The sequence below is a fragment of the Dermacentor silvarum genome, chromosome 1 (genome assembly GCF_013339745.2).
Source record: "Dermacentor silvarum isolate Dsil-2018 chromosome 1, BIME_Dsil_1.4, whole genome shotgun sequence".
In the NCBI taxonomy this organism is placed as follows: Eukaryota; Metazoa; Arthropoda; class Arachnida; order Ixodida; family Ixodidae; genus Dermacentor; species Dermacentor silvarum.
Window position 1 is genome coordinate 258,714,715 of NC_051154.1, and position 25,755 is coordinate 258,740,469.

Below are 25,755 nucleotides of genomic sequence, written 5' to 3' on the forward strand. Positions count from 1 at the left end.
TACGCTAGCGGATGGGAAAATGGAATTGGAAAGAAGAGCGAGAGGAGGGACGCGGTGACTGCGTACAGGCAGATGGGTGAGGCGTCAGAGAGGGGCACACAGGCCAGTCGTTGTATTTCAGAGTGCCCGGAGCACGCTGTCGCAGCAAACGAGGTTAGAGATCGATTAATCACTGAAGTCTGCTCATTTTGTTTTCTTTCTTTTTTACATAATGGTTCCGCTCAAAGATTCATTTTGAAAGAGGCTAAAAGAGTTGGGCCGGAGTAGTTTGTCCCTGGCTTGCGGTTCCATGCTGCTGGTAGGCAGTTCAGTAGAAGCAGGGGTGAGGCACAAAACAACAACAAAAGGCAAGGACAAGAAAATATGATGATATAGGGAGGTGAGCTGCGCACGTGCACTAATGTAACGTGGACAGGTGACCGAATCGTAGAGTCACGTAACAGCACACAGTCATGCTCGGCTATCTGGCACTCGATTGGCCCCGAGGAACGTGAACAAGGCACAACGACATGGTGGTCCTGAACCTGGTGTCATGGTTGATGTTGTACAAGCATACCATTAAAGATCAGTCGTTTCGAAACATTGCTCATCAGAGCAAAGCACCAACAATGCTTATATTATAGTATGTTTCTATAGCAGTTAGAACCTGCTAATTTCTCCCGAGAAAAAAAACACGTGACAGCTATGCCCAATTTAACGCGCCTTTACATCTAAACCTATAAGGCATTGACTGTTTAACAACTGTAAAAGGAAATAATTGCTCGTGTTGACATTTTCATAGGTGAAGAATGTGATGACGGAGATAGAAATCAAAGTTGCGACGCGACCGTAACGAGCAACTGCGTTTTTTTTTTTTTTTTTCGTTTTTTTTTTGTTTTTTTTTTTGCAGCGAGGTCGAGGAGGGAGCCGTGTACCGTTACGAAGTCCAAGCTTGGATGGGCAGCAGAAGCAGCGAGTTGTCTCCTGCTCTTCTCTACACACACGGCCAAGGCTTCTGCGGGGACGGAAACGTTGATCCGTGAGAATAATATTCTTGGGAGCATTTCCTTTCTGAGCATCGTGCGGAAATTTCAGTGCATGCCCATTTAAACGCGCCTTAACAGCTCAACTTATAAGGCGTTGACAGTTTAGCACATGTAAAAAGAAATCATTGCTGGTGTTTCACCTTTTCAGAGGTGAAGAATGTGATGACGGAAATACTTGTCCAGGTGATGGCTGCGATCCGAAATGTCACTTTGAAAAGAAGTTTATGTGCAAAGGCAAGTTGTTTCATATATGCCATTATTGGATAGCCATAACCACATAAAGCCAACAGACAACGAAGCCTAGGAAAGCATCGGGGAAATTAGGTGTAGTTGAAATTGGAATGTAGAAAATAATGAAGAAAAGGGAAATGAAAGTGGATGAAAAGATAACTTGTCGCCGGTGGCAAGTTATCTTTTCGTCCACTTTCATTTCCCTTTTCTTCATTATTTTCTACATTCTAATTTTAACTACACCTAATTTCCCCAATGCTTTCCTAGGCTTCGTTGTCTGTTGGCTTTATGTGGTTATGACTAATAAAATCGAGCCCCTCGGTTCCCATTCTTCTTTCGTATTATTGGATAGCGACGTATACGTCGCGCGCGTTTGTGTGTGAAGCCTTCTGAAACAATTCTGTGATGAATTCTGTACAGTTTTGGTGTTGAGCAGATTGTTTTTCTCCTTTTTTAAGATCATTGAATATAACCATCTATATTGCGTCTGTCGGGAACGTAGTCGGGAATAGCATAGGTGGTGTCGGCAACTACGCCTTTGCTCGGCAACTCTTTCCTTTACATACAGCGCTCTCTTTTTCAGTTGCTCTTCTGGAGTGGGCATTTACCACAGCGCGTTCACAACCATAGACGGCTTTCTAGTAGAGCATCCACCGCGGCAGTAGGAGGCGGGCGAGTTCTGCCGCCTCGTACAATAAAATAGGTACAAGTGCACTGCCGGCCCGGCGCTCGGCCGTTGTGGGGCCTTGACGTCTGGAAAGGGGCGTTCGTGCCCAACCCGAGGGCGGCCCCACGTAATAGGTGCATTGGAATTCCACAACAGAAATTGCCGCTATATGGGAGCGGCCCAGATTACTTTTACAAGCACGAGTGTATTCCTGTGTCACTTTTTTATGCTCATGAGGGTTTCGACGGGATTTTAAGGACGCAGGCTCCTTGCCCATGCGTATCACCCCTGAAAAAAAAAAAAAAAGCCGAGCGCCTGGCCGAAGTACGCTTGCGCCCATTAAATCAAGTGGGTGGCCGGCGGCGGTGGGAATCGAGCCCACGACCTTCCGCAGACGAGGCGGGTGCTCTACCACTATAGGCCTTTACATCATCGTGGCCACTGCGGTCATTTGCGTACTGGTAATGGCAGTAAACACATGAAAACTGAGGCGATCGTCCCGGTTTTACGTGGTAGCTGGTTACGTGACTACCTGTAAAATGCTAGCTTGCTCTCAGAGCCAGCCCGCACATGTTCGACCATTCCACATTCACCTCATTTTACGCCAAAGTGCTAATATTAGTGCGTGGGCATATATCACTGTGATTCTCCTACAAGCACGACCGCATCGCTGTATTAAAACTTGGGGCATGGCAATCTACAGTGGCTCGACGTTTTTTTTTTATTTTCCTAGGTCATTTTTAACACGAAAGTGTTTTATGCCGGGGTCCACCAAGACTTCACTGACGTATTTCCGTCACGGAAATACGTCAGTGAAGTATGTTCTATGACGTATTTCCGTCACGGAAATACGTCATAGAACATAATACAAAGAAAGAAACCAGAAGAAAAAGTTCCACAAACATGCAAAATTTGGAAATCGAACCCACGACCTCTCGGTCCGCGACGATAGATCGCCGAGCGTTTAACCCATTGCGCCACAAACGCATTTGCAGAGATCTACACAGACGCGCCTTATATATCTAACACTCCTCCGTGTACCCGCGCTCTTGCTCGGGGCGGTGCCGCCGCCTACGAGCAGAAAAGAGAAGTACTGCATTATGACACTAACGCGCACCGACAGTGAACGCTTCGGTGGTCTCAGCACTACGACGCCTCGATGCCAGCATTCGAAGGGACGCTGGCATCAAGAAGCACTACCAACGCCACCTAGGTGGCGTTCACCGTACTCAGCACAGCGGAGCGTGGCCTCCGCAATTAGCTCTGAAAATGTTTCTGAAGTTGATCGCGGAGGCTGCAATTACGACGCGCTGTACGCGCTGATTTGACTCGGTGACGATTCAGTTACGTGCTTTGTCTTGCGCGTTGTATTAGTGTGTCAGTTACGTGCTTCGTCTTTCGCGTTGTGCTAGCGTGTGCAGCGTAGTGCAGCTTCCATATGCACGACGGTTGCTCATGGTCATCGACGTTGGTAGTCGTGATGGAGGAGACGTGCCACCAGGCGTCAGCGTGGGTGCATCAACGCCTAAGGGCGCTTTAGCCACAAAACACCAATAGACATTATATATAAATGTGCAATAAACATTACACTACTTCTGTGAAGACACGTTTCACTTTCGTGTTCTATACCGATTCCTATATAAGAGGGATCAACCACATTTTTTTTCTATTTTCACTGCATTCAAGTGTTTTCTCTCTGTAAAACTGCTCACAGTGGCTTCATGAAGTATTTTGTGTGCAGCAGACCAGGCGCGGGCCAAAAGCACTCATGTTATCGGATTTAGGTGTACCTTAAAGAACAATAGGTGGTCAAATTAATCCAAAGTCTGCCATTATGGAGTGCCTCATAATCGTATCCTTGTTTGGCACGTAGAACCCCAACATTAAAATTAGACCGGGCCCGCATTCCCAAAGCTTCCCTTGCGTGAAAGCGTTTTCTCACCTGGCCGACTATTGGGCGTCCGCCATATATGGGCGTGACGAGATGATCACCGTGGTAGAGGCAACTACGCGGCCGGCGTTTACGTGACAGAACTCTCCTCCGAATGCAAGCCCTGATTATCGCGCTGGTTACTTTTTGAGTGTCCGCAAGAAAGCACTGTGCAGGCTGTATTTCCTCTCACTTCACTTGAATGACTAAAGTTCATCGTGCAAGGACTAGCGGAAATTTTACAATTGCGCATAACGAGATACACAAACCATGTCCTGATTTCTAATCTATTACAGAATCTAAAACCTAGCCAGTGCAATCAGCACCTTTGTTTTCACATATCTCAAACTAACATCACCATAAAAAAAATGAAAAGTTTGTGACATTTATCAGACACTCTTTTATGTTCGAAGGTTCGCCAAGCATGTGCTACGCCTACGAAGACGATGGCGTCTGCGAATCTTCGGAACGGGAAAGTAACGTCAGGGACTGCGGATTCTTCACTCCAGCCGGATTTTTCGACCAGTGGGCATCTTCTGTTCACATTGCACAGGAGATACTCAGGACCAACTGTCCTCCAGAAGCGATCCTGGGTCCTCCGCCGAAGGACCAGGCAAGGACTCAGCTCATATGTGCCTCATGCACAACTTTTTACACATTTTGTGGTCGTTATGACATCGACTTCCAGTGACTCACTTTCCCGGTGACTTCGCCACTATTTCGTTGCTGTATTTACGCCGCGCATCCGGCGTCGTATATGGTACATAGATATAGATCAACTTAGGCCACGTGGATACTCACAGGTAAAATTTTGGGGGGCGACGATGAAGACAGAACAGTCTTAAGCTTAGGCAACTAAGGGTGTTGTTGGATGCCGAGGAGGACGATTACTCGGAAATTTTATTCGACGGTCTCATCCCTTACTGAACGTTGGCCGCTTTTTTGTGAACCCTCATCAATTCCTTTGTCCACACACTTTTGATATTATCTACTGTTGTGTTAACCTATTTGCGTTCTTCATTGTGCATATCTTTAATATAAGAGGTCAATTACCGATCTCAAAAGACAATACATGATGTTTTGTCGAACTCTTGATTACTTCACTGTGTGTGTGTGTTTATTCTTTTTATTTGCGGGTTTTTGACTGCTTATAGCATCTTTCTGCATATTTCTTAAACTACTTTAATTGCCTTTACTTGGTCCTGCGCTGTGCTTGAGTGCTTGGAAGGTTTCTTCAATGCTAAGAGAAAAGAAACCATAACCATGATAAATTCACGAAGCATCATATATTGCTTCATATTAGCAATAAAATATTCTGCATGATTCTCAATATTAAGGCGACCTGAACAAGTAGTGCGTGTAAACTTAAGTTGACACGCAACATTTCAGCAGAATGAGAGAGGGAACATTACTATCTCATACGACTCGTGGCGGCGATACGAGGACTACATTTATGTATCTTGTCTGTGCGTCCAGGTAGCCCTTCGGTATAGAGGTGGTCACCCTTGATCAGGGACGTCTGTTGGGAGGGATAGCAGCAAGCGATTTCGTGAGGGTTTGTATCACTTTAAAAATCATAGAGAGCTTGTGAATCTTCAGGTATCCAGCACAGTGGTTGGAACGAATGTGCCTTACGTTGTCCCTGTGTAATACAAATAGCGATCAGCGAGGAGTGGTTGATTTTGAGCTGTGGGATATTGAATTGACTCCGCAGATATGTGGCCGCGACGTCAACACCAACCACTCGTGGCACCCATGCGACGTACCCGAAGCCTCTGCTTACACGTTGATCGCCTCCTTCGAGAGACCAGTGGTGGCGGCTGCCGTGCAGGTCTACATCGCGTCCGAGGGCCTGGCTACTCTTTCCTTGCCTTTGCTGACCGTGGAGCTGCTTCACGACGAGAGCCCCACCGGAGGCGACCACCAGACCGGCTACGAGTTCGTCGATTCGCGACGCGTGTCATGTCGAGCGAATCCCATCGAAGTTCCCGTGGTTCATGATCTGACTCAGCCGTTCCGCCTCACCAGGTCCGTACGCATCAACTTCACAGCTCCGGACGTCTCGATAGGGGCCGTGCGCCTGAGGTCTTCGAGGACTCTAAACCCCGTGGCCGTGTCCCAGTGCTCTTACAAGGAGCTCTACCACCCGGCCCTGGAGAAATGTGTAAGCTACAGCTGCGAGAGACCTCGTTGCCCGAAGCCTTCCATGAGGAACGCGCGTCTCCTCTGCGAAGGTGAAGAAGAGGGAGACACGTGTGTGATTCGCTGCGACGAGGGTTACGTCCTCACCGGGGACGACAGTGGCGACCGTCTCATGTGCAATGGCGGCACGTGGACGGGCTCAGAGAACCTCTGCAAGCCAGTGGACTGTAAGACGCCGCTGATTGCGCACGCCGATCCGATGTGCACCGACGGAACCACATTTGGCAAGACCTGCAGCTTCAAGTGCAGGCCACCGGCCAGGTTTAAAGGTGACGTAACTTTACAGTACACGTGGTAGCCCTCCTCATTCCATATCAGTGTCCATAAACACGCTGCACAGTCGTGAAAGAATAAAAAGAAACATGTTAGATGTGTTTTTACAGCCTTTGTCAGAAACGTTCCAGGACTAAGCTTCTTAAAAAAATAATTATTCCACTTACAAACTAATGACTCTAGGTTTACTTAAAGTAGTCCCCTCGGCTATCTAAACAAAGCTGCCACCATTTCTGGAGGGCATGAAAGCAAGCCGACAAAGCTTAATCCGCGACGCTCTTCAGCACATTAGTCACAGCAGTTTGGATTGCTGCCACATCTTCATGACGTCTCGCTTGCAGCGGTGATTTCAGACAGAGAATTTTTCGATTCAGTTTTTGTTGCCCTAATAGTTACGTAATATCTGGCGACTTACATCCATGTTCAATACAAAGCTTGTGATATCAAGCGCTGACTAACACTGCGATTTTCATGCCGTAACTGCCTCACACGTTCCATATTCGCAGTGGTATTTGTGCCGGTGACAAGCGGTCGAATCTTGTATCGTCTGGCACCGAATCTCTACCCTCCTGAATCATTTGGTGTCATTCAAAGAAAGAGCTTTTCCATAATGTTTCGTCACGATATACTTCCTGAATCATGGTACATATACCTCACTAGGGGTTTCCCCTAGCTTAACGTATAACTTAACTGCTCGCTGCTCGGAATTTGTGTCCCTCACGTGACTCATGTAACCGTCCAAGTAAATGCGCCAACAAACGAATGTGTACACGTCACCTTTACTAGGAAGCAGTCTTACTACCCTTACACGTACATCACTAAGAGTGTTTGTTTGGCTACGTCAGTCGAGCATAAATATTTGGGAGTATACCTCACTTTAGATCTAAAATGTACCAGTAATATTAATTACATCTTTAAAAGGCAGCACGTGTTTTGCGTTTCTTGCGAACAATTTTGCCTGAATTACCTAGTATTATAAAGGAGCAACTGTATTTCACTTATGTGCGCGCTGTACTTGAACAGACCTGTGTTTGCTGTATTCTTTCTCATAAATAAATTGGAAAAGATACGGAATAGGGGCATACGTTTTTTGCTGAATAATTACAGTAGGAAGCTTAGCATGACAAAATGTAAACGTAAACCTCAATGGCCAAATTTACAGGAACGTAGAAAGAATCTATGACTTAAATTACTTCATAATATTTATCATCGTAAAGTCGGCATTAAGTTAATTCTGCAGCTGCCCGCAGGCGGCGATACAAGTTTATGCATGCGGCGTCGCGGCAGCAGCTTGCATCCCACAAACGAAGGCAACATTGCACTTTTTTTCTTACAAACCAGGCAATTAACTGCGCCAAGTGCTACAATGAACAACGTACACTCCAAAATACAATGTTTCTGCTAAGTTTGAGCAAGCACAAAGCAGCGGTAAGCGCAAAATCTTTTTTTCGAACACTTTAAGCAAAATGTGCACGTCCCTTTATCTCAAAGACGTGATCACGCACCAAAAGTAAGTGAATTTGCCTCTAGGGGTGACGTATTTTGTTATATATATACATATATATATATATATATATATATATATATATATTTGTAGGCACGATCAGTGAGTGGAATAGCCTTCCCTCTCGTTATTTCATATTTATCAAGTTATGGGGTTTATCACGCGTTATGGGCACTTAATCTTCCCTCTGTTTTTATTTGATTGATATGTGCGCCGCCTCCTGATGCAATGCCTGTAGAGACGATGCACGTATATATGAATAAATAAATGAAATAAATAAACCAAACCGGAAAGTGGGTTGCTAAACACAGTCCTGCCGCCGAATGAGTTTGCATGGAAACCTTTCCAAGGATATGTCTACTTTGATGATACGGAAGGTTACTCAAAAACACCTAGCACTTGAGTTTGAATATGACAAAAATGAAATTAAAAAAATCAGTCCTGAAGCTTTTCAGACAAAGGGTATAAGAACTGACATATAATGTTGTCTACAGCGATAGTTATCGACGCGAAGCCGTAGCTATCATTTCCATCCTATAAAATATCCGAGGCCACCGTGTGTGAGTCGAGTGTTCCAACTCGGCGCTGTTCTGCAGTACCTTTGAAGCAGCTATGCAATACCGTGCCTAGACAACGCCGTAAATACAAATGTGAACAGGCGTGAAGTGTGTCACGTGCACACGTAAGGTGCAGAACGTGGTCCCTATGAAATGTACCAAATTAAATGAGTGTGTCTAAAGGCTCCTCTACGCCTTATGGCGCTTCCACGTAACGTGTGCACCACTGATGAGGAAGTAGGGCGTAAATCAGGGCTCAACGTCACATAATTTAGAGTCAGAGAGCACATTTAAGTTTTGTGTAATAAATGATTTGCAGTTTAGCTGTGTGTGTTATGCGCGTGTACTAAATGGTCAGTGGGAGTACAGATACACATAAGTTGCGATTACAAAAAGTTCGCTCGTCACTCGAGTTTTTATGAGGGGGCGATCTGAGGGTCATTTTTTGTGGTTTATAGATTGTCCTAGGTCTAATTGAATATTTAGATCTAGAATTGAATACTTAGATTAGATTAAAACGCCTAATTGAATATTTACCATAATTACGCTAATGCACTTTTTAATTATTTATTTTATGGCACATCTTTCAATCTATGAATTATAGACGCTGAGTTCGCAAGGCGTATCCACTTGGAACGAATTCTCAGCACTGAACCAGTTTGGAGATTATAATTTTCAAAGTCTCCGACGAAATGCATGGGCGCTCCAGTTAACTTTTTGAGGAAAACGCTGTTTTATGCTTTGAAGCACAAATCACATTGAAAACAAACTGCGTAGTCGAAGTTAAACTGTGAAATATCTCACTTTTATACCAGCGTTCACACGACAACAGCAGCAGCTATGGAAAGCGGTATACATATATCCTTAAAAAAAGCTATGGAGATCTGAAATATCTGATTGGCTCTGCGGTAGGCGGGACTTAACCACCGTCTAATTAATCGCATCTAGTCGCTTCATGTGCTTTAAGGGCCATTCTTTGGATTGTATGAAACTGTCCGCCATGTGTGGAGATCACTTATTGCACCCCACACGATTACTCCAGCCCACATCGGATGCATTCGCTTAGTGCATGAAATGTTACTTTTTAGTTTTTTCTGTGGACTGACTTGGGGGAGCGGGTGCCTGATCGTTACACCCGATATGTCATTGAAGTGTATCGCTATAAATTGATTGCGCTACATTTTTCTGCGCCTGAGCCGTAAGATTGAAATGCCTGTATTCGCAGGAAGCGCCGGGGGTCTGGCAAGTATTGTATGTCAGAAGGACGGCCGCTGGTCCGAGCCCGAGCACCAGTGCCACGTGTCTTGCCCAGCGCCGTCTGCTCCTCCGCACGCCGTCATGGCCAATTGCCGCGGTTCCGACCAGCTCCACTTCGGCCACAAGTGCCGGTTTCACTGCAAGACGGGATATCACGTCAAGGGCCACGCCAACAAAAAGTACGAGCGACGAGCATTTTCTTTCTTTCTTTCTTTCTTTCTTTCTTTCTTTCTTTCTTTCTTTCTTTCTTTCAAAAATACTGCGTTTTAAAATGAGCATGAAGTAACTTTTCATGCGTGTACAATCGGAAAAATGAGACATCACTGCGGTCCACTGTATCTGACAATGTGCTTCATTGCGTGAATCTCTAAAAAGGCAGTCGCAAATTAGAATTCCAGAACGGATCAAAATCATTCGACATTTTAGGGCCTTCCAGTATCTCCGAGCTTGAAAAGAACACGACTTCATTTATGGCGAGCTATTTCGTCGTTATGCCGTCATCGTCATTTCCGTCGTCCTTTTGTCCCCTTCATTTCATCGTCATCATTCCTTCGTTGCCAGGCCGTCGTCACCATTACGTCATCGTCATGCCATTCGGTCGTCCTGTCGTCGTCACCATTACGTCATCGTCTCGCCATCGTCGTCATTTCGCCCTCGTAATTCCGTCGGCATTATGTCGTCGTCGTCGTCGTCGTCGCTTCGTTTCCCTGCCGTATCATCGTTCCGTCGTTGTCAATCTATCGTCGTCGTGCCTTCGTCGCCATTCTGTTCGCCATTTCGTCGTTGCTACGCCATCACGTCACGCTGTTGTAATTACGCAGTCTTCGCCATTCCGTTGTCGTCATGCGTCAGACTCCCATGTTGAAGTGCCACACGTTTGCCGTTGAGTGAGACGTATCCCTTTCAACATGTGTCCAACTTGGTCGCGTGCATTGTATCCGCTAAAGAACAGCAGCGTTACTCGCAAACACTAGTGAAAGCTTCGCCGAAACCGATATCTACATCGCACGGGTTTCGCAATTTTTTTTTTTTTTTTACCTCACAAGCGGTCTTTCTCCAGGTCTCCTGCAGACTGGCATTTCACATAAACTATACGTCATCGGCCGACATGGCTCTGCGCAAGGCAGCATACACAATTTTTTTTATTTATTCTAGGGCACATATATCGTGTCGGCGTATGCTTATAACTATCCGTATTACCCATGCAAAGGTACCGGTTGTCGGCTCTGTTCTTTACGGAATTACGCAATGAAACAATGAACGCTACCTAAATGTCCTCCCTGCAACAAATATACGCCTTCAAGCGCGTCATTTCCTTAATAAACGAATTCATTTCTTTGCCTCTATCTGCCGTTTTAAAGGGAACAACTTGTTTTTGGTTCTTTCGCCCGTTTTCGTACTCAATCACGAACCCTAAGTAGCTCTTCGAGACACACGCGTTGTCGAGCGTGTGCTTTGTCTCGTCTGAAGGTTTAGATTCTGTGGTCGGAGGTGGAGCTGTGTCGCGTTTCTCTGCAGCTAAACATTTTCTTGCTTTCTGGTCCATGCTCTCGAAACGTACTACCATGGGTAATATAATACACATTTCAATGCCATGTACTAGCCTACTTATTTTTTACTGTACTTTCACTGTTCCTAAGGCACTCGGCGGCCGCAGCTTCAGCGGTAACCTAGTTTGGTTCAGAAATCAAATAGTCCTAACTTCTCCTTCTTTCTGTACTTTTACATTGTTAGTACTTTGTTTCTAGCTGAGATTTTGGGATACTAGGCTCTATATATGACGAGATTTGCCGTTTTGTCAAATTTAGTAAATGGCAACAGTGAATGCACGGTCCAGTGTATAGAAGCAGGGGAACCCCCTGAGATAGGAAGGTGAATTTGCTCGTCTCTCTCCGTCCGCAGGAGAGCCTTCCACTTGGTGTGCAGCGAGAGCGGCGCGTGGACCGGACCAGCGTGTACACCAGTCGCCTGCACAGCACTTCCGTCCGTATACACGGGGCTTTACAGCTGCACAGACTCCTGGTACGCGGGCTCTATCTGCACCCTCACCTGTCCGGGCGCACTCAGTGTAAGCCCGCATTGATGTGCAGCTCCGCTGGTTGCAGCCAGGAAGGGTCGATCGCTCTGACCTTGTCGGCGTGCGCGCTAGGAACCACGTTCATGTCCATAGGCGAAGGACAGGGCTGTAGTCATCGAGCGAAACTTCTTTGTGTTGAGAGACCGCAGAAGTGGCACGCTTTTACGTGAGCTTCGTTAAACTGAAGATAATAAAATTTAGCGGTGTCTTGCGACTAAGTGGCAGACGCACAAAAGTCTGCGTGCGCGCGATAGTGAGGCCTTGCAACTCCTTTGTCCATCGTGTCCTAAACGTTTAAGCCATTCCATATAGCCTCCTCCTCCTCTCTCTCTCTCTCTCTCTCTCTATATATATATATATATATATATATATATATATATATATCGGTTTGTTTTCGTAACGTCATGTCGTTTCTTTTGCGTTATTGTGTATACAAGTGCACCATAAAAGAAAACACCACCTTAACGAGCCCCTCACTAGGTCCAAGTATTGCAAAGAGATAAGCGTGGTGCACTTATCACGCTGCGACGATCATGTTTGCAAAGTATTACACCGATGTATACCCTGGGAAACAGGCTAAAGCAATAGATAAAAGCCTGCGCGCCCTCTCGATAAAACCCATTGGTCTGCCCACGATATGACGTCAAACGTATGGTGCTTCTGCGTCACGCACATTTCGACAGCAGCGCATAAAAAGCAGCAGCGCGAACTAGGGGACTTCCGTGAAACGCATAACGCACAGAACCGCAACTGAATGCACGGAAAGAATAAAACAGCACGGAAAGAATAGAGACCCACAAAAAAAGGGGGAAAATATGCATGATCTCACCCACTACGGGAATCAATTTCATGCGAAGCTTCTTGCAGGTCTATAGCTAGATATCCAGCATCGTTTTGGGCTCTGCAAAGTGTTAAGAGATTTACAAACATATATTTTGTGTGAGGCGAGCAAATGTGTGTGCGACGACGGCAGCCAGCCGACGATGACGGCGACGACGATAGGAGGAAAGTATGACCACGACAGCATGATGGCAAGACTACGGATTTATTGTACTCCGGTAAAGAAACGCTACAACTTCTGCCGTTGCGATCTGGGCTGATCCCGAAGGGGTACAATGTCTAATAGCCTCTCAAAGCGCTAGTAAACCACTAGGAAACGACTGCGGAAAGTGTTTACCAAAGGTGGTGCAGTATCGCATAGCGTCTCAAAGCATTAGCTGCCACGAAGTCAGGATTTGGAAAACTGGCGCGCTCTGGCTTTTATAAGCGATTTGTTCTTATGCGACGTGACGCACGCGAAGGACAGTAGTAAGGTTTACAATTATTCCCGCGGTCCATGCGTCTGTAGCCTTATGGTGGTAACTGGCGCTCGCGCACGAGCTCTCGCTTTTCAAAGCACATTGCGTGCTATATGCGATGGGACGCACCCGCCAACCGTCTCGAAGCGATAGTTTGCCTTGGCACGATCGAAGTACGCCTGTGTGTGTGGTCTAGTGGATAGAAACATGCCATTGTGCTTGGGCGACCCTGGTTCTAAACCCACCGTCGCTTAAGTAAAAAAAAAATTTTTTATTAAAGAGGTCCGAAACTAGGCATGATAAGAACCTGCCTATACCTACCGCAAAGTGCCTGCTATGAGGCAAAGAATGATTCGCATTAAGAAAGACGGAAACGGGGGCCACGGGTTGTGACATAAAGTATGCGGGCCCTCTGCTCCAATATAGAAGAAGGCAGGATATGACTGTCACCTGGCGAGCGCTTATCGAGGCAGCGAGAGAGAGCCTCGGACGCGGAAAGCGTGACCCTCCTCCTCGCAACCCAATATTTTACTTGTATATGGGCTCCAACTGAAGCCTTTTTTAAATATTTATGCGGTAGAGCACGCTTTAAAAGTTCTACCGTATTACAAAAGTTATCGACGGGGTCTGGTCAAGGGTCCGTCCTTCCAGGCTCATTTTAATGGCAGAACTGAGCACCTTCGTAGCTCGAACTTTGAACAAAACACTACTCGTGATGATGATGATGATGATGATGATGATGATGATGATGATGATATACATTTATTAAAAGAGGGATGGCTCATCGGCTTATTAAGGGTAATCGAGTTAGGGAAATGGGAGAAGAGGACAGGGCCAGCTACCGAGGAATACTTCTCAGCACGATACACCCGATTCCGCCGCAATGGCGAACAGCGCTCGCAGAACACTGTCGACCTCCGCCGAGGGACGGATCCACACCTCGAAGCTGGCCACTTGCCGCCGATGCTTTCATCGGGGGGCTGCATACTTTTTTTGACTCCCGCAGGTAGTGCCCGATGGTTTGCTCATGCCGTTTTGCAAGCTGGGAAACCTGTTTGTATGGGTGGTAGCTCTTCCGCCGTATTGTCAGGAAGACGTCTTCTTTCCTTGTGTGCACACCAGCGTTATACCAGCGTGCAAGGACATCTGATAATAAATTCGAGTCTATAGCATGGTCGCACATGCCTGGCTCAGTATCGCGGGCGTTCCACGGGCTTCAGGAGGGCTAGATGGAGTGTCTTTGCCAAGACGAAAGTAGATGGAAAGTAATGGCAAAGCAAAGAAAGAGCTGCATATGTGAGATGTCTTGCTGAATCCCCTTACTGTTTGACTTTGCCTCTTATTTACAGCTTTATTACATCCGTTCCCTTGTACTGAAGAGCAAACACGGCACCGTTCTACTTACCTCTTACCCCCTTCCCGTTTATTCTTCTACTCCGGCGGCGGCTGCGTATGACGCGGCTGAGCGCGGCCGCGCGGGCCCTATCTTGAAAGTGATCTGCGATTTGTAGAGAGTCTAGGCCTGTCGAGTATTGATGACTTCGTGTGCGCTGTGTTCTCACCGCTTAGTACACTCTAAGAAGAAAATGAGGAAAGGGGGTATTGAAGTTACTCCTTTAGGGGAGGAACTGATTTGCCACAACCATTCCTCCCTTTAGGGGGTAAGTGAGAAGGGATGAACTGTTTACTCCCCATGCGGTTACTCCTTCGAGGACTAACAGTTGCTCTTTTCCAATGCTCCTCAAGGAAGTAACGCTTCTTTCCGATGCTCCTCGATGGAATTAATGAAATTAGCCATTTATACGCTGATAAAAAATGACTGGCTTGAAAATAACAACGCGCCCGCAAATAGGATTCGAACTCACGTCCTGTCGCTCACAAGCCGGGTACCCTAACCACTTCACCATGGAAGCTCTTTTTTTTAACATGGTATTTATTACAATTAATGAAATGTTGTATGTACATGAACTATTTACAATAATATGAGCACCAGGGGGACATAAGTAATCAAACGTCGATGAGCAGTCCATATGAAGATAATGTCACACACAGCAACACCGTCCTTCACAGCAAAAACTTGTAAGGGGAAGTTAAACACCTAATCAAAAGTGGATACCAAGCGGGCTGACATTCTTCTTGGTCGTAAATGTCTTTTAAGTGTATGATCATTTGAACGAAATGCGATCTTGAGGAAATTGTTTTTTCTGCATTTCGGTCTTGCATACGAGATTTCCATAGGCTATACAGGCCTATCAGTAAAAGCATATCGTATGGAACATCATCATACGGAGCAACAAGATATCGGATACTGTGAGAATTTAGATCAAAATATTTTTGCAAATTTCTATGGATAACATCCCAAAATAAAATGGCATCTTTACAAACAATAAAACAGTGTTCAGTGGTTTCAGGCACGTCACATAGGCGACAGTTAACTGATGAAATGAAAATATTCTTTTTATGCAGCTATGTTTTAACGGGCAACGGTTTTAGTGTGTAATTTGTAAAAAAAAAGTTTTTGTAGAAGGGGGAACTGGCATTTTGCGCACTCTCGCAAGCACATCATGTCCAGGTAATGTGATGTATACGGATCGATAAAACGGCGGAGGGAAGAACATCGATATTGAATCTTTGTAAAGATGTTTTCGTGACACAGTAAACAAATAATCTTTAGAAAAATCGAACAGTCAGAAAAGAAATAGAAAAATAAGCCTCACGCATAAACCCCCACAAACAAGGTCTAGAAATTAAATTTGAGGACACCACCAATTCTGGCAGGACATGAACCAGGTTAACCTGCATGAAAGCTCGTAGTACCGGATGAGAGCTGTCCCGAAAAAAGAAAAAGTGCGAGACTAACTGTCGCACATATAAATGCACCAACCCTAACCCTCCAGCACTCACTGGTCGAAAAATGTCGCGTCTCATAGGTTCAAAACTGGAAGACCATATGAACGTTGAAAAAATCCTATGAAAACGTTGAATGTAAAGCCTTGCGCAGTGAAGAACCTGAAAGACATAGAAAACTTAGGTTGCCAAAAACATGTTGCAGGCTTCTGATCTTCCAAATAAGGATAGACGGTGCGGGACAAAGGTATTTGTGTAGCGCTGGAGGGCTGGAACGCGCTCTCTCCAGTAGTGTGCACTGAACTTGTAGACATGCAGTGGAACTCCTAGATATTTAGGTGGCACACAGGACCACTCAATGCCAGCATAATGTGATGGTGTAATGGCCCAATATCCAAACCATAGCCCACAGCTCTTAGTGCTATTAATACGCGCACCGGAAACAGAACCAAACTCTTCTATGTTAGAAAGAGTTTTATCGATGCTGGGCTTGTCTTTGCAGAAGAATGCAAAATCGTCAGCGTATGCTAACACTTTTACCTCATTACCAAAAACATTAAAACCACGAACACTGCTGCAGTTCAAAATGCTTCAACAGAGTGGTTCTAAGTAAACGGCAAAGAGGAGCGGGGACATAGGGCTTCCTTGTTTCACGGAAGAACGGATGTGGACAGGATTTGAGAGCCTACCATTGACAACAAAGCGGGTTGTACAATGATACAGTGCCTAGAATATACTTACTAGTGTGCCGACCGCGGACTTTCCGGTGACACGGAGAATGATGCCTTCCGCCGGCAGCCACCAGACAGCGATAGCCGTAGGGACCGTTCTATGCCGAGCGGCGTCTCTAGCCAACGCGCGCGTGTGCGAGAGACGCCGATAGGCTGTCCCAGCCCGTTTCGCTCTGCGGAACGTTGGTTGAGGTGCAAAGCGTAATCGAAAGAATATGATTTCTTTGCACTTACAAACGATCGTACGCACATTATCGTTATAACGCTACACGATACCGGGTGTTTAAAATACAAATAAATAAATACGTGGTTTCCGAAGAAGTGTAACTTTTTTCCACAGTAAATTGCACGCCAATTTGTATCTAATTACAATTAATTTACTAATGATCTGTTTAATCACCTAACGGCACTTATTACGACTGACGGTAATTAAACAGGGCACATTTTCATGGGCGACACACCGTCAACTAATTTTTTACGAGCGCTCAATGTAGCAATTATTAAAGTGTCTCACAAGCGACAGCCGCAAGAGTTAGCCTTCGATCTGCCCTCTTATATTCTTCTCCCACTTGGCTAAACGTTCTGTGTCAGCAGGCAGGCTGAATAACGAGACTTGCTCGTTGTTTGAGCGGTATCATGTCGTACAATATGGGACGAAATAGGTGCTGTCTTTACGCCTCGTTTTCTGCGACGACATCGCGGTTCCGTCCGTGAACAGACACAAGTGCGAACCACGCGCATAGAAAAGAAACCCAGCAATGACATGCGGAGGCACCACACGCTACTTGCTCGAAAGCAACATCGCGCCGCAGCCGACTGCGCTTACGAACGCGCATCCGAAGCGCAAACGACGCGTGATGCGCCGCTCGGTTAGCACGGTCCCAAAGAGGGTCGCCGTCTGGTGGCCTCCGGCGGAAGGCATCACCGGCGGTGCCAGCGTCTCCCATTGGAAACGCCCGGTGGTCGGCACGCTAGTAAGTATATTCTAGGCACTGTAACACTGACTATAACAAAGTCGAACGCCATTAAGCACTGTGGATCCTACATTGGCGTGTTCTAGAAGAGAAAATAAAAACGAATGCCGGACCCGATCAAATGCCTTTGCGAGCTCAATCTGGGCCGGTATTTTGTAGCGATGCCTTTAAAGTAATAATTCCTTTTCGCGCTTATCGTGCTTTGTCAGTGGTCAGAGCGACGGTCCGCTCGCGTTATCAACGTTGATATCGGACCATCGCTCTGACCACTGACAAAGCGCGATAAGCGCGAAAAGGAATTATTACTTTAAAGGCATCGCTACAAAATACCGGCCCTGGAGCATTGCAAGTTGATCATAAGAAGTCGAACAGTACTCAAGAACTGTGCGAGGGACGTGTATGTTAGTTTGTATGGAACGGCCTTTGATACCACATGTTTGATGAGGACCAATAAGAATTGAAATCGCTACCTGCAACCGATTTGACAAAATTTTAGCAAGAATTTTGTACTCAACGTTTGACAATGTAATCGGTCTATAACCATCAACAGAACATAATTTTTCTCTGTCAGTACTTTTAGGTATTAACACTGTGTGGCTTTTTGTGAAAGACTGTGGTAAATCCTCTAGTTCAAAACTTGTTAAAAATATCTTCAATAAAACAGGCGTAAGAATGGACTTAAAGGTTTTATAAAATTCACCCGAAATGCCATCGGGACCGGGAGTTTTTGACATGGGTAACTGATCAATGGCAACCTCTACCTCCTGTTTACTAAAGGGACCGCTAATTACTGAACAGTCTTCATCCGTTAGAGGAGTTATTAAAGACGCAAAGTATTGTAGAAGCTTGATATTCTGGTCTCCAGAAGCATCACTGAAGACCACCGAATAGGAGTCTTCGAATTGAGACACAATATCACTCGTGTCAGTTACTAATGCGTCTTTCGAATACATGTCGGTAATAACTTTCGCAGAAGCGTGGCGGCGTTCATCAATCAAAGCCTGGCGGGTCGGCTTCTCAGAAAGCAAGGCGCGGTTATTACGTGACCATGCACCTCGGTTGACAAGTCAGGTTATCGAGACGAGGTTAACCACCTTAACGCAGGTGCGGCAATACAGAAGAGATTCGGGATTTGGTGTATGCTATGCCGGGAGAGTCTAACGTTGCGCATACTTACAAATATAAGCGACTACATAAAGGAAGCTGCCCGATTATTCTTACGGTGATTTAAACTGAGACATTACGTGATCTTCGTGTAGCGAGCGCAAACGGGGCACGCAAGACGACAGAGAAGGACAACTTCTCTATCGCTTAGCGTGCCCCTTTTGAGCTACACATCGCTTCAGTTAAGTTTATAATATCATTGGAACGAAAGGGACTCCTTAGGTACTATTGGCCAAGAAAATCTGGCAATCCATTTATGACTTGCGCGCTTAATGTGTGTCGTTCACTTAGGGTGTGCACGCACACGAAGTGCACGGCTCTTCAGATTCCACCTTTTAAATTTCAGGCAATTTTCTCACGAAGATGCAAAGTGCTGCTTTACATCTAGTTCAGTAGACAGTACACGAACTTCCAACTATTCATGATATATAGACAATACCGCGTTCGCCGCATCACTCCGCGAGACGGACGAAAACAGCAGAGTGCATGGGGAGTAACTGTTGCAGTTCGTCCTCGCCGTTGCTCTCTTTCGGACCAGGGATCATACACTTACTCTCCAAAATTTGCACACGCCACGCACACTCCTGCAGTTACTCCCTTGAGGGACGAGTGAGTGAAATAACTTTATTGAGGTCCAGAGAAGACGCAGGGGACACCCCGCGCCACCCGGCTAGTCCCACGTAGGGACCGGCAAGCCGAGCTTGACGGCCCGATCGCGGGCACTCTGGACGGCCAGGGTTTGGTCGTTGAGTTCGGGGCTGCCCAAAAGCGCAGCCCACCTATCCTCGCTGAAGGCGGAGCCGATGGATTCACACTCCCACAACACATGGTTAAATGTTGCCGTTAGTCCACAGGCAGGGCAGTCCGCACTGGGATACCCTTCAGGGTATATAGCGTGAAGAACCGCAAGGTTAAGATACGCACGAGCTTGTAAAAGTCGAAGGGTCACCGCCCGCGCCCTGCATAAGGCAGGGTGCGGGAGGGGGAATACCCGTCTTGACAGATAATAATGCTTGGTGATCTCATTATACGTCATCAATGGTTCCCCGCGGGGTAGGGGGACTGCGGAGGCGGCGCGGTCGGTGAGTCCTCGCGCGGCCTCGTGCGCGCTCTCGTTAGGGTTAGAGGGAGAGCCCTCAGTCGACCCCAAGTGAGCGGGAAACCAAATGAGAGAATGCGGAGAGATACTTTTCAAGCTTTGGAGAATGCGAAGGGCCTGAGGGGAGACCATCCCGGTTTGGTAGGCCTTAATGGCCGCCTTAGAATCGCTATATATTACCTCTCTGCGACCATCGAGCACAGCCAGCGCGATTGCAACCTGTTCGGCTACTAATGGGTTCGAAGTGCGTACTGTAGCGCAGCAAGTGATCTTGGAACTAGAGTCGACGATGGAGACGGCGAACGCCTCTTGTTGGACATATGCCGCGGCATCCACGAAGCTTGCCTCAATGTGGTTGTTACGTACATGTTCGAGTAGAGCTCTACCCCTGGCCCGACGTCTGCCGACGTTGTGTGCGGGGTGCATATTGCGGGGAATGGGCGCGATGTGTAGTTGAGATCTGGTGTCGCTGGGAATGCGCACGACGTCGGGGCAATGGTCGACAGGGTAGAGGTCCATCTCATCGAGTATCTTGCGGCCCGCCGGGGTGCCGGATAGCCTGAGCAGCTGTGAACACTCTTGCGCCTCTATTATTTCTTCGAGCGTGTTGTGCACTCCGAGCTTTAACAGGTATTCGGTGTGAGTGCTCACAGGTAAGCCGAGGGCAAGTTTGAAGACCTTTCTGATGAGGGAATTTAACTTGTTCCTCTCTGCAACATGCCAATTATGCGTGGCTGCCGAGTATGAAAGGTGGCAGAGCACAAAAGCATGGGACGAAAGTGCCCTTTTTTGGACTAACTGTGCAGTTAGTCCCGTTTTCCCCGGAATATTTCTTAGAGTGTACGCGTTGAAGCGAGAGGCAGCACGAAGGTCAATTCGCTCGCTGCTGCTGCTGCCGCTCTTCCTCACGCCAGCGTTTTGACAGCGAGTGTCCACGGTCATCAACTGAGATGTGTTCCTGTTTGCCTGTGCGCGCGTGACACCAAGCTTGCTAATGTATTTAGTAAGCGGATGCTTACAAGTTCATACTGCCGATAAAACTACTATCCTTACTTCGTATATAGCTGTATAATAATTTGCTATTACAATCGATGCTTCGCCTTTCTGCTGAAACTGCGACTCTTTTTTCCCTAATTCCTTCTTATCTTTCTGCCTCCCGCTCCCCCACCCCAGTGTAGGGTAGCAACACGGATTACTTTGTTCTGGTTAACCTCCCTGTTTTTCTCCTTTGTTTCCTCTCGCCCTTATAAAACCTAAATTCATTTTGACCCTTTTGTTTCCTGCTTAGTAAATGTTTTCAAATAAGCATTTTGTGCGTTGTTATGTGCAGATGTTTAAGCAAGTGGCATTTACTTTCATTTCCCTCTTTACGCAGACAACAGAACTAAGGTGCGAGCTGGATGGCGTTTGGAACAGAGACCCTCCTGTGTGCAGTTTTAGCCACCTCAGCTGCCCTGAACCCCGAAATCGCTCGGGTGTCATCCACTTTCGTTGTGCTTCAACGAGCGTTGGTTTGTAAAGAATTATTACTCAACCTCCTTTTCGAAGGTACCGTGGTCTGAGCAGGGGCCCTATAACGTAAAACTATTCCAATGTGTTTTTATTCGAATCTTCTGACGTCAAGCTTACGTAACTGCCGACTCAAGGATCGGGCGGTGACTTGCAGCTTTGCTTAAACCGTCCAATCAAACACTTTCCTCATTTACAGGAGGTCACTTTTGTTTGCTTTCAAAGCGAATAGCATTGACCATAGCATTCATATCTTGACAGGTTTTTCTTATCTCATTGGCTGGCAATAGGCGAGGAGCGCGCAGATGTATGGAGGGTTTCGGTAGGGCCGGGCTAGCGCAGTGAAAGTAGATAGCCGGATGAGGAGGGTAGTGCCGGCGTCGGCGATTGGCCCGCTTGTCCTTGCTTAGCTTTTGGGGGCTGGTAGAAAATCGCGGCTGGCGTACAACCGAAGGGTAAAAATCCCACTAAAATGGATCTTCATGCGAACAAGGGTGCTTTAACGTAAAGCTATTCCAATTGTTTCTATTCCGTTTCTGCAATCAGCCCTCCACGATTGGTGAACAATTTTTTTGGCTACCCGCCACTTCACCTGTCTGTCACGCGACGTCACGAAATCCGCGAAACCTCCCCATCTGATATGACGTGTACACACTGATTATGCATGGTTAGATCAAATAATTATTTCCGATTCACCATCTTTTTTGCCATTAGCCCTCGGCTATTCGCCAAAAGTCTTCGGGCTGCGCCCACTTCGCCTGTCTGTCAAGCGACGTCACAAAACTGCGAAAACTCACTATGTCATAGTGACGTGTACGCATTAAAGATGAGATTACTATGCACTTTTTTCGAAATAACCAGAGACTGCACCGTTTCGAAAGGAATAAACGATCACCACAGGGGCCGGTATTTTGTAGCGATGCCTTTCCGATGATAATGCCTTTTCGCGCTTTTCGCGCTTGGTCAGTGGTCAGAGCGACGGTCCGCTCACGTTATCAACGGGATCAGCCGCCCGTGAGCGGTGGATGATAAGACTAGTATAGAATAAAGCATAACGCATCGCTACAAAATACCGGCCCTGTCGATCACTCTGGCACTGGATACTCGGAGCTGCCGGAAGAATGGATTTATTTGCGTATAACAGAAAAGTTTGCACGGCAGTATAACGTTGTCGAGCCCTTTCGACACCTATACGGCCTTCCGTTGCACGCCGCCGCGACTTTCGACGAGCCACAGCAAGCTAAGCAAGGGAAGCGGGTCAATCGCAGACGCCGGCTCCACCCTCCTCACCTGACTATCTGCTTTCACTGCGCTAGCTCGGCACCACCTAAATTCCTCTCCCCTTCTGTGTGCTCCTCGCCCCTTGCCAGACAATTAGATAAGAAAGACCTGTCAAGATATGCAATGCTATTCGCTTTCATAGCAAACAAGAGTTACCTCCTATAAAGGATGAAAGTGTTTGATTGGTCGGTTCAAACAACGCTGTGTGTCACCACCCGATGCTTGTGTCGGCGGTTACGTAAATATTGGCGTCAGGAATTTGGAATAAAAACAGATTGGGCATAGTTTTACGTTATAGGGCCCAAGAATTCGCAAAGCGAAGTATACGTGCGCAAGAGCTTGGCAATGTTATATTGCCACAAAAAATCATTATTACACGCAAACAAAACCATTCGCTCGGGCACCTCCGAGTAGCCAGTGCCAGAGCAATCGGTGGGTAGACATCCCCTATTCCCTTCGTAACGGGACATTCTCCGGCTATTTCGGAAAGAAAACCAGGGGCCGAATTCACAAAACTTTTCGTTCGTGAGTGTTCCTAGCTCCAGGCACCTTCGTTAATGATATGTCAGCATCAGGATTGGCTGGACTTTTCTGTAACGAACAATTGTACCGTAAGATCTATTTGTGAATACAGGCCCAGTTTTGTTCGGCATATTAATGCATCTTTAAAGCGTACACGTCACTCTGACGTGTAGGGTTCTCGTGGTTTTGTGACGTCACATGACAAATAGCGAAGCGGGCGCCGCCGGAAAACATCTTGACCAATCACGGAAGGCTGATGATGAGAAATAGGGTAGACTCGGAAATATTTTTTTTAAATTTTGTTCTGTCTAATTATGCATAAACAGTGGGTATACGTTGTATCAAATGGGGAGTTTCCACGGTTTTTGGAACGTCGCGTGACGGACAAGTGAAGTGGGAGTGGCCTGAAAAATGTTTTACCTATCGTGGAGCACTGATTGAAGAAATGGAATAAAAACAGTTTGGAATAGGTTTACGTTATAGCACCCCAGATTCAAACAGCGAAGAAACAAATGTCAATATTTAGCAAGCTATTTGCGTCCCTGTCTATTGTTCTCATACCGTGCTTTTGATATTTAGCACTGATGTGCACCCTACTCTCTTTAGTGCCAGGTGGCACATGCGTGACATTTCAGCTGAAGTTTACGGCCGCCAGATGAAATGTGCGAAACTCGAAGTCGATTTCCGCGCAAATTATACGTAGGTGCTATAGGATTATGTGATCACTGTATTCAAGATGCCGAATACATCGTTTTTTGTCTTACAACTGCAGCAGAAATTGTATGCCTAAATATCACTTACGTCTTTTCTTAATTCTATAGGCTCCAGAGCAATGATCGTTAGTGATAGTAGTGATACATAAAGCACGTAATGCCCGTCGTAAATTTCAATATTTTTTAAAATAATAATCCTAAAGCTTCGCGTCTGCGAGGCACAACCTATGAGAGACGCGCCGTAAAAGAGTGGGGAGGGGCAGAGGGTGGTGTGGACTACGGTATACTTTTGTCCACCTGGGGCTGTCTGGCGTGCGCACCAATGCTCGGAACCCATGCTTTTCGCATTCGACCGCGATTGAAGCGCTGCTGTTGACTTGGGAAATGAAACCCGTGCCCTCGTGCTCAGCACAGAAAATATAGCCACTAGATAGCGTTAATCGTAGATGCATGGATGCAAGCTCAAATTTGGATCGTATCGTTTTAGGTTCAACGTGCAACGTGACCTGTCATCAGCCAGACTACGAGCCGGTGTTTTCCCAAGACAGCCGGCAGCTATCACTGGCCCAGGCCATCGTCTGCTCCGGGGCGGGTCTTTGGCACCCAGATACGGACTATCTAGAATGCCGGCGCAGGTGTAACAAAGTAAGTGCTCGGAGTCTGACTTTTCGTGCGAGTTTGCGAATATTCGCTGATCCTGCTTGGCGACTCCTCGGGAATCTCAACGCGTGTTAACGTACAGCAAGCGTCGGTTGTAACTCACGTCTTTTCCCCTCGCTCTTATGCCCACGCAGGAATACATAGGAGACGGCTGGTGCGACGCCGCTAACAACCAGGAGCATTGCGACTGGGACGGTGGCGATTGCTGTGCCTCCACCGTTGCTGGTCATGTGGTGAAAAGCTTCCCTCCCAATTGCCCCGCCGACGAGTGCGTTTGCAAGGACCCGCGCGGCCGCCAGTGACTTGGCAAGCTCTGTGGCTGTGCGCTTGTGTGTGTGACGCCGCCTTGTGTGGAGGACCACTGCCGGGCTCGCTCGCAAAAGGACGTTAGTCACATTGCCATGAACTTCGTTAGCCTGAAAATAAATGAAATGTAAAGTTTATTCCTACCCATTCCTGAACAACCCGTCTGCTGAAATGCCAACCCACGGGAGGCTCCAAGATCGATGCACGCCAAACATGCGTCGGCGGGCGTTCCAAACGATCGGCTTAAGACCACTTTGTTCGAGGTATGGTTTAACTCATCGTCAACCTTCTTAGACGCGAGCATTAAAGCGACGTTTGGCCACTTCCGCCCAGTGTTGGACACTTGCCGCTCGTAAGATGTTGCCTCGTGTCTAAGCGCGCAGTTAACTATAGGACGTCAGAATCGTAGTTGTGAAACGCTGGAGGTGAAACCATGCATGGAAATCGATGCCATAGTGCCACCAAACGAGCTCACGCGAACTACGAAACTGCTGACGATATAGTTTGTCGAGTTTTGCTTTAATTCAAGCGTTTCGACGGACGCAATCGTAGTCTAACGTTTGCAGTCAACACTAAGAAAAAATGCTCACCAACCTCCAAATACTTACAGCCGCTTAAGAACGTCCCGTGTAAGCAGTGTGAGGGATTCGTTCAGGGCAAAAATACTCTCTGTTCAATATTCTGGAAAATTTCCAGAGGAGATGCTCCTTGCGAATATCGAAAAGTCAAATCGAAAAAATATCGAATCGTGAGGCCTCTGCGGGGAGGGCTTCTTGCTTGAAGGCACTCAAGGTTCGTATGTTGTCTTACGGGTATCTGAAAAAGGTAAGGCTTCCTTCTCTTAAATTGAAAAGGCCTCGAGGAAAGCCTTATCTACCCTGAACCTTTAGTGCTTCCTAAGGCTTTTCTGTTGTCCCTGTGATGCTCC

At 46.7% G+C, this 25,755-nt stretch overlaps 1 protein-coding gene across 1 annotated transcript; it reads left to right on the forward strand.

Annotated features, from left to right (window-relative positions):
• The first annotated feature begins 891 nt into the window (after positions 1–891).
• Positions 892–25,267, forward strand: LOC119439782 (pappalysin-1). Its single transcript, XM_037704859.2, has 9 exons — positions 892–1,018; positions 1,174–1,259; positions 4,267–4,466; positions 5,568–6,324; positions 9,615–9,825; positions 11,549–11,714; positions 21,212–21,347; positions 24,349–24,506; positions 24,656–25,267. The coding sequence occupies exons 1-9, from the start codon at positions 936–938 to the stop codon at positions 24,821–24,823; spliced, it is 1,965 nt and encodes a 654-aa protein (XP_037560787.2). The 5' UTR covers positions 892–935; the 3' UTR covers positions 24,824–25,267.
• Positions 25,268–25,755: the final 488 nt, after the last annotated feature.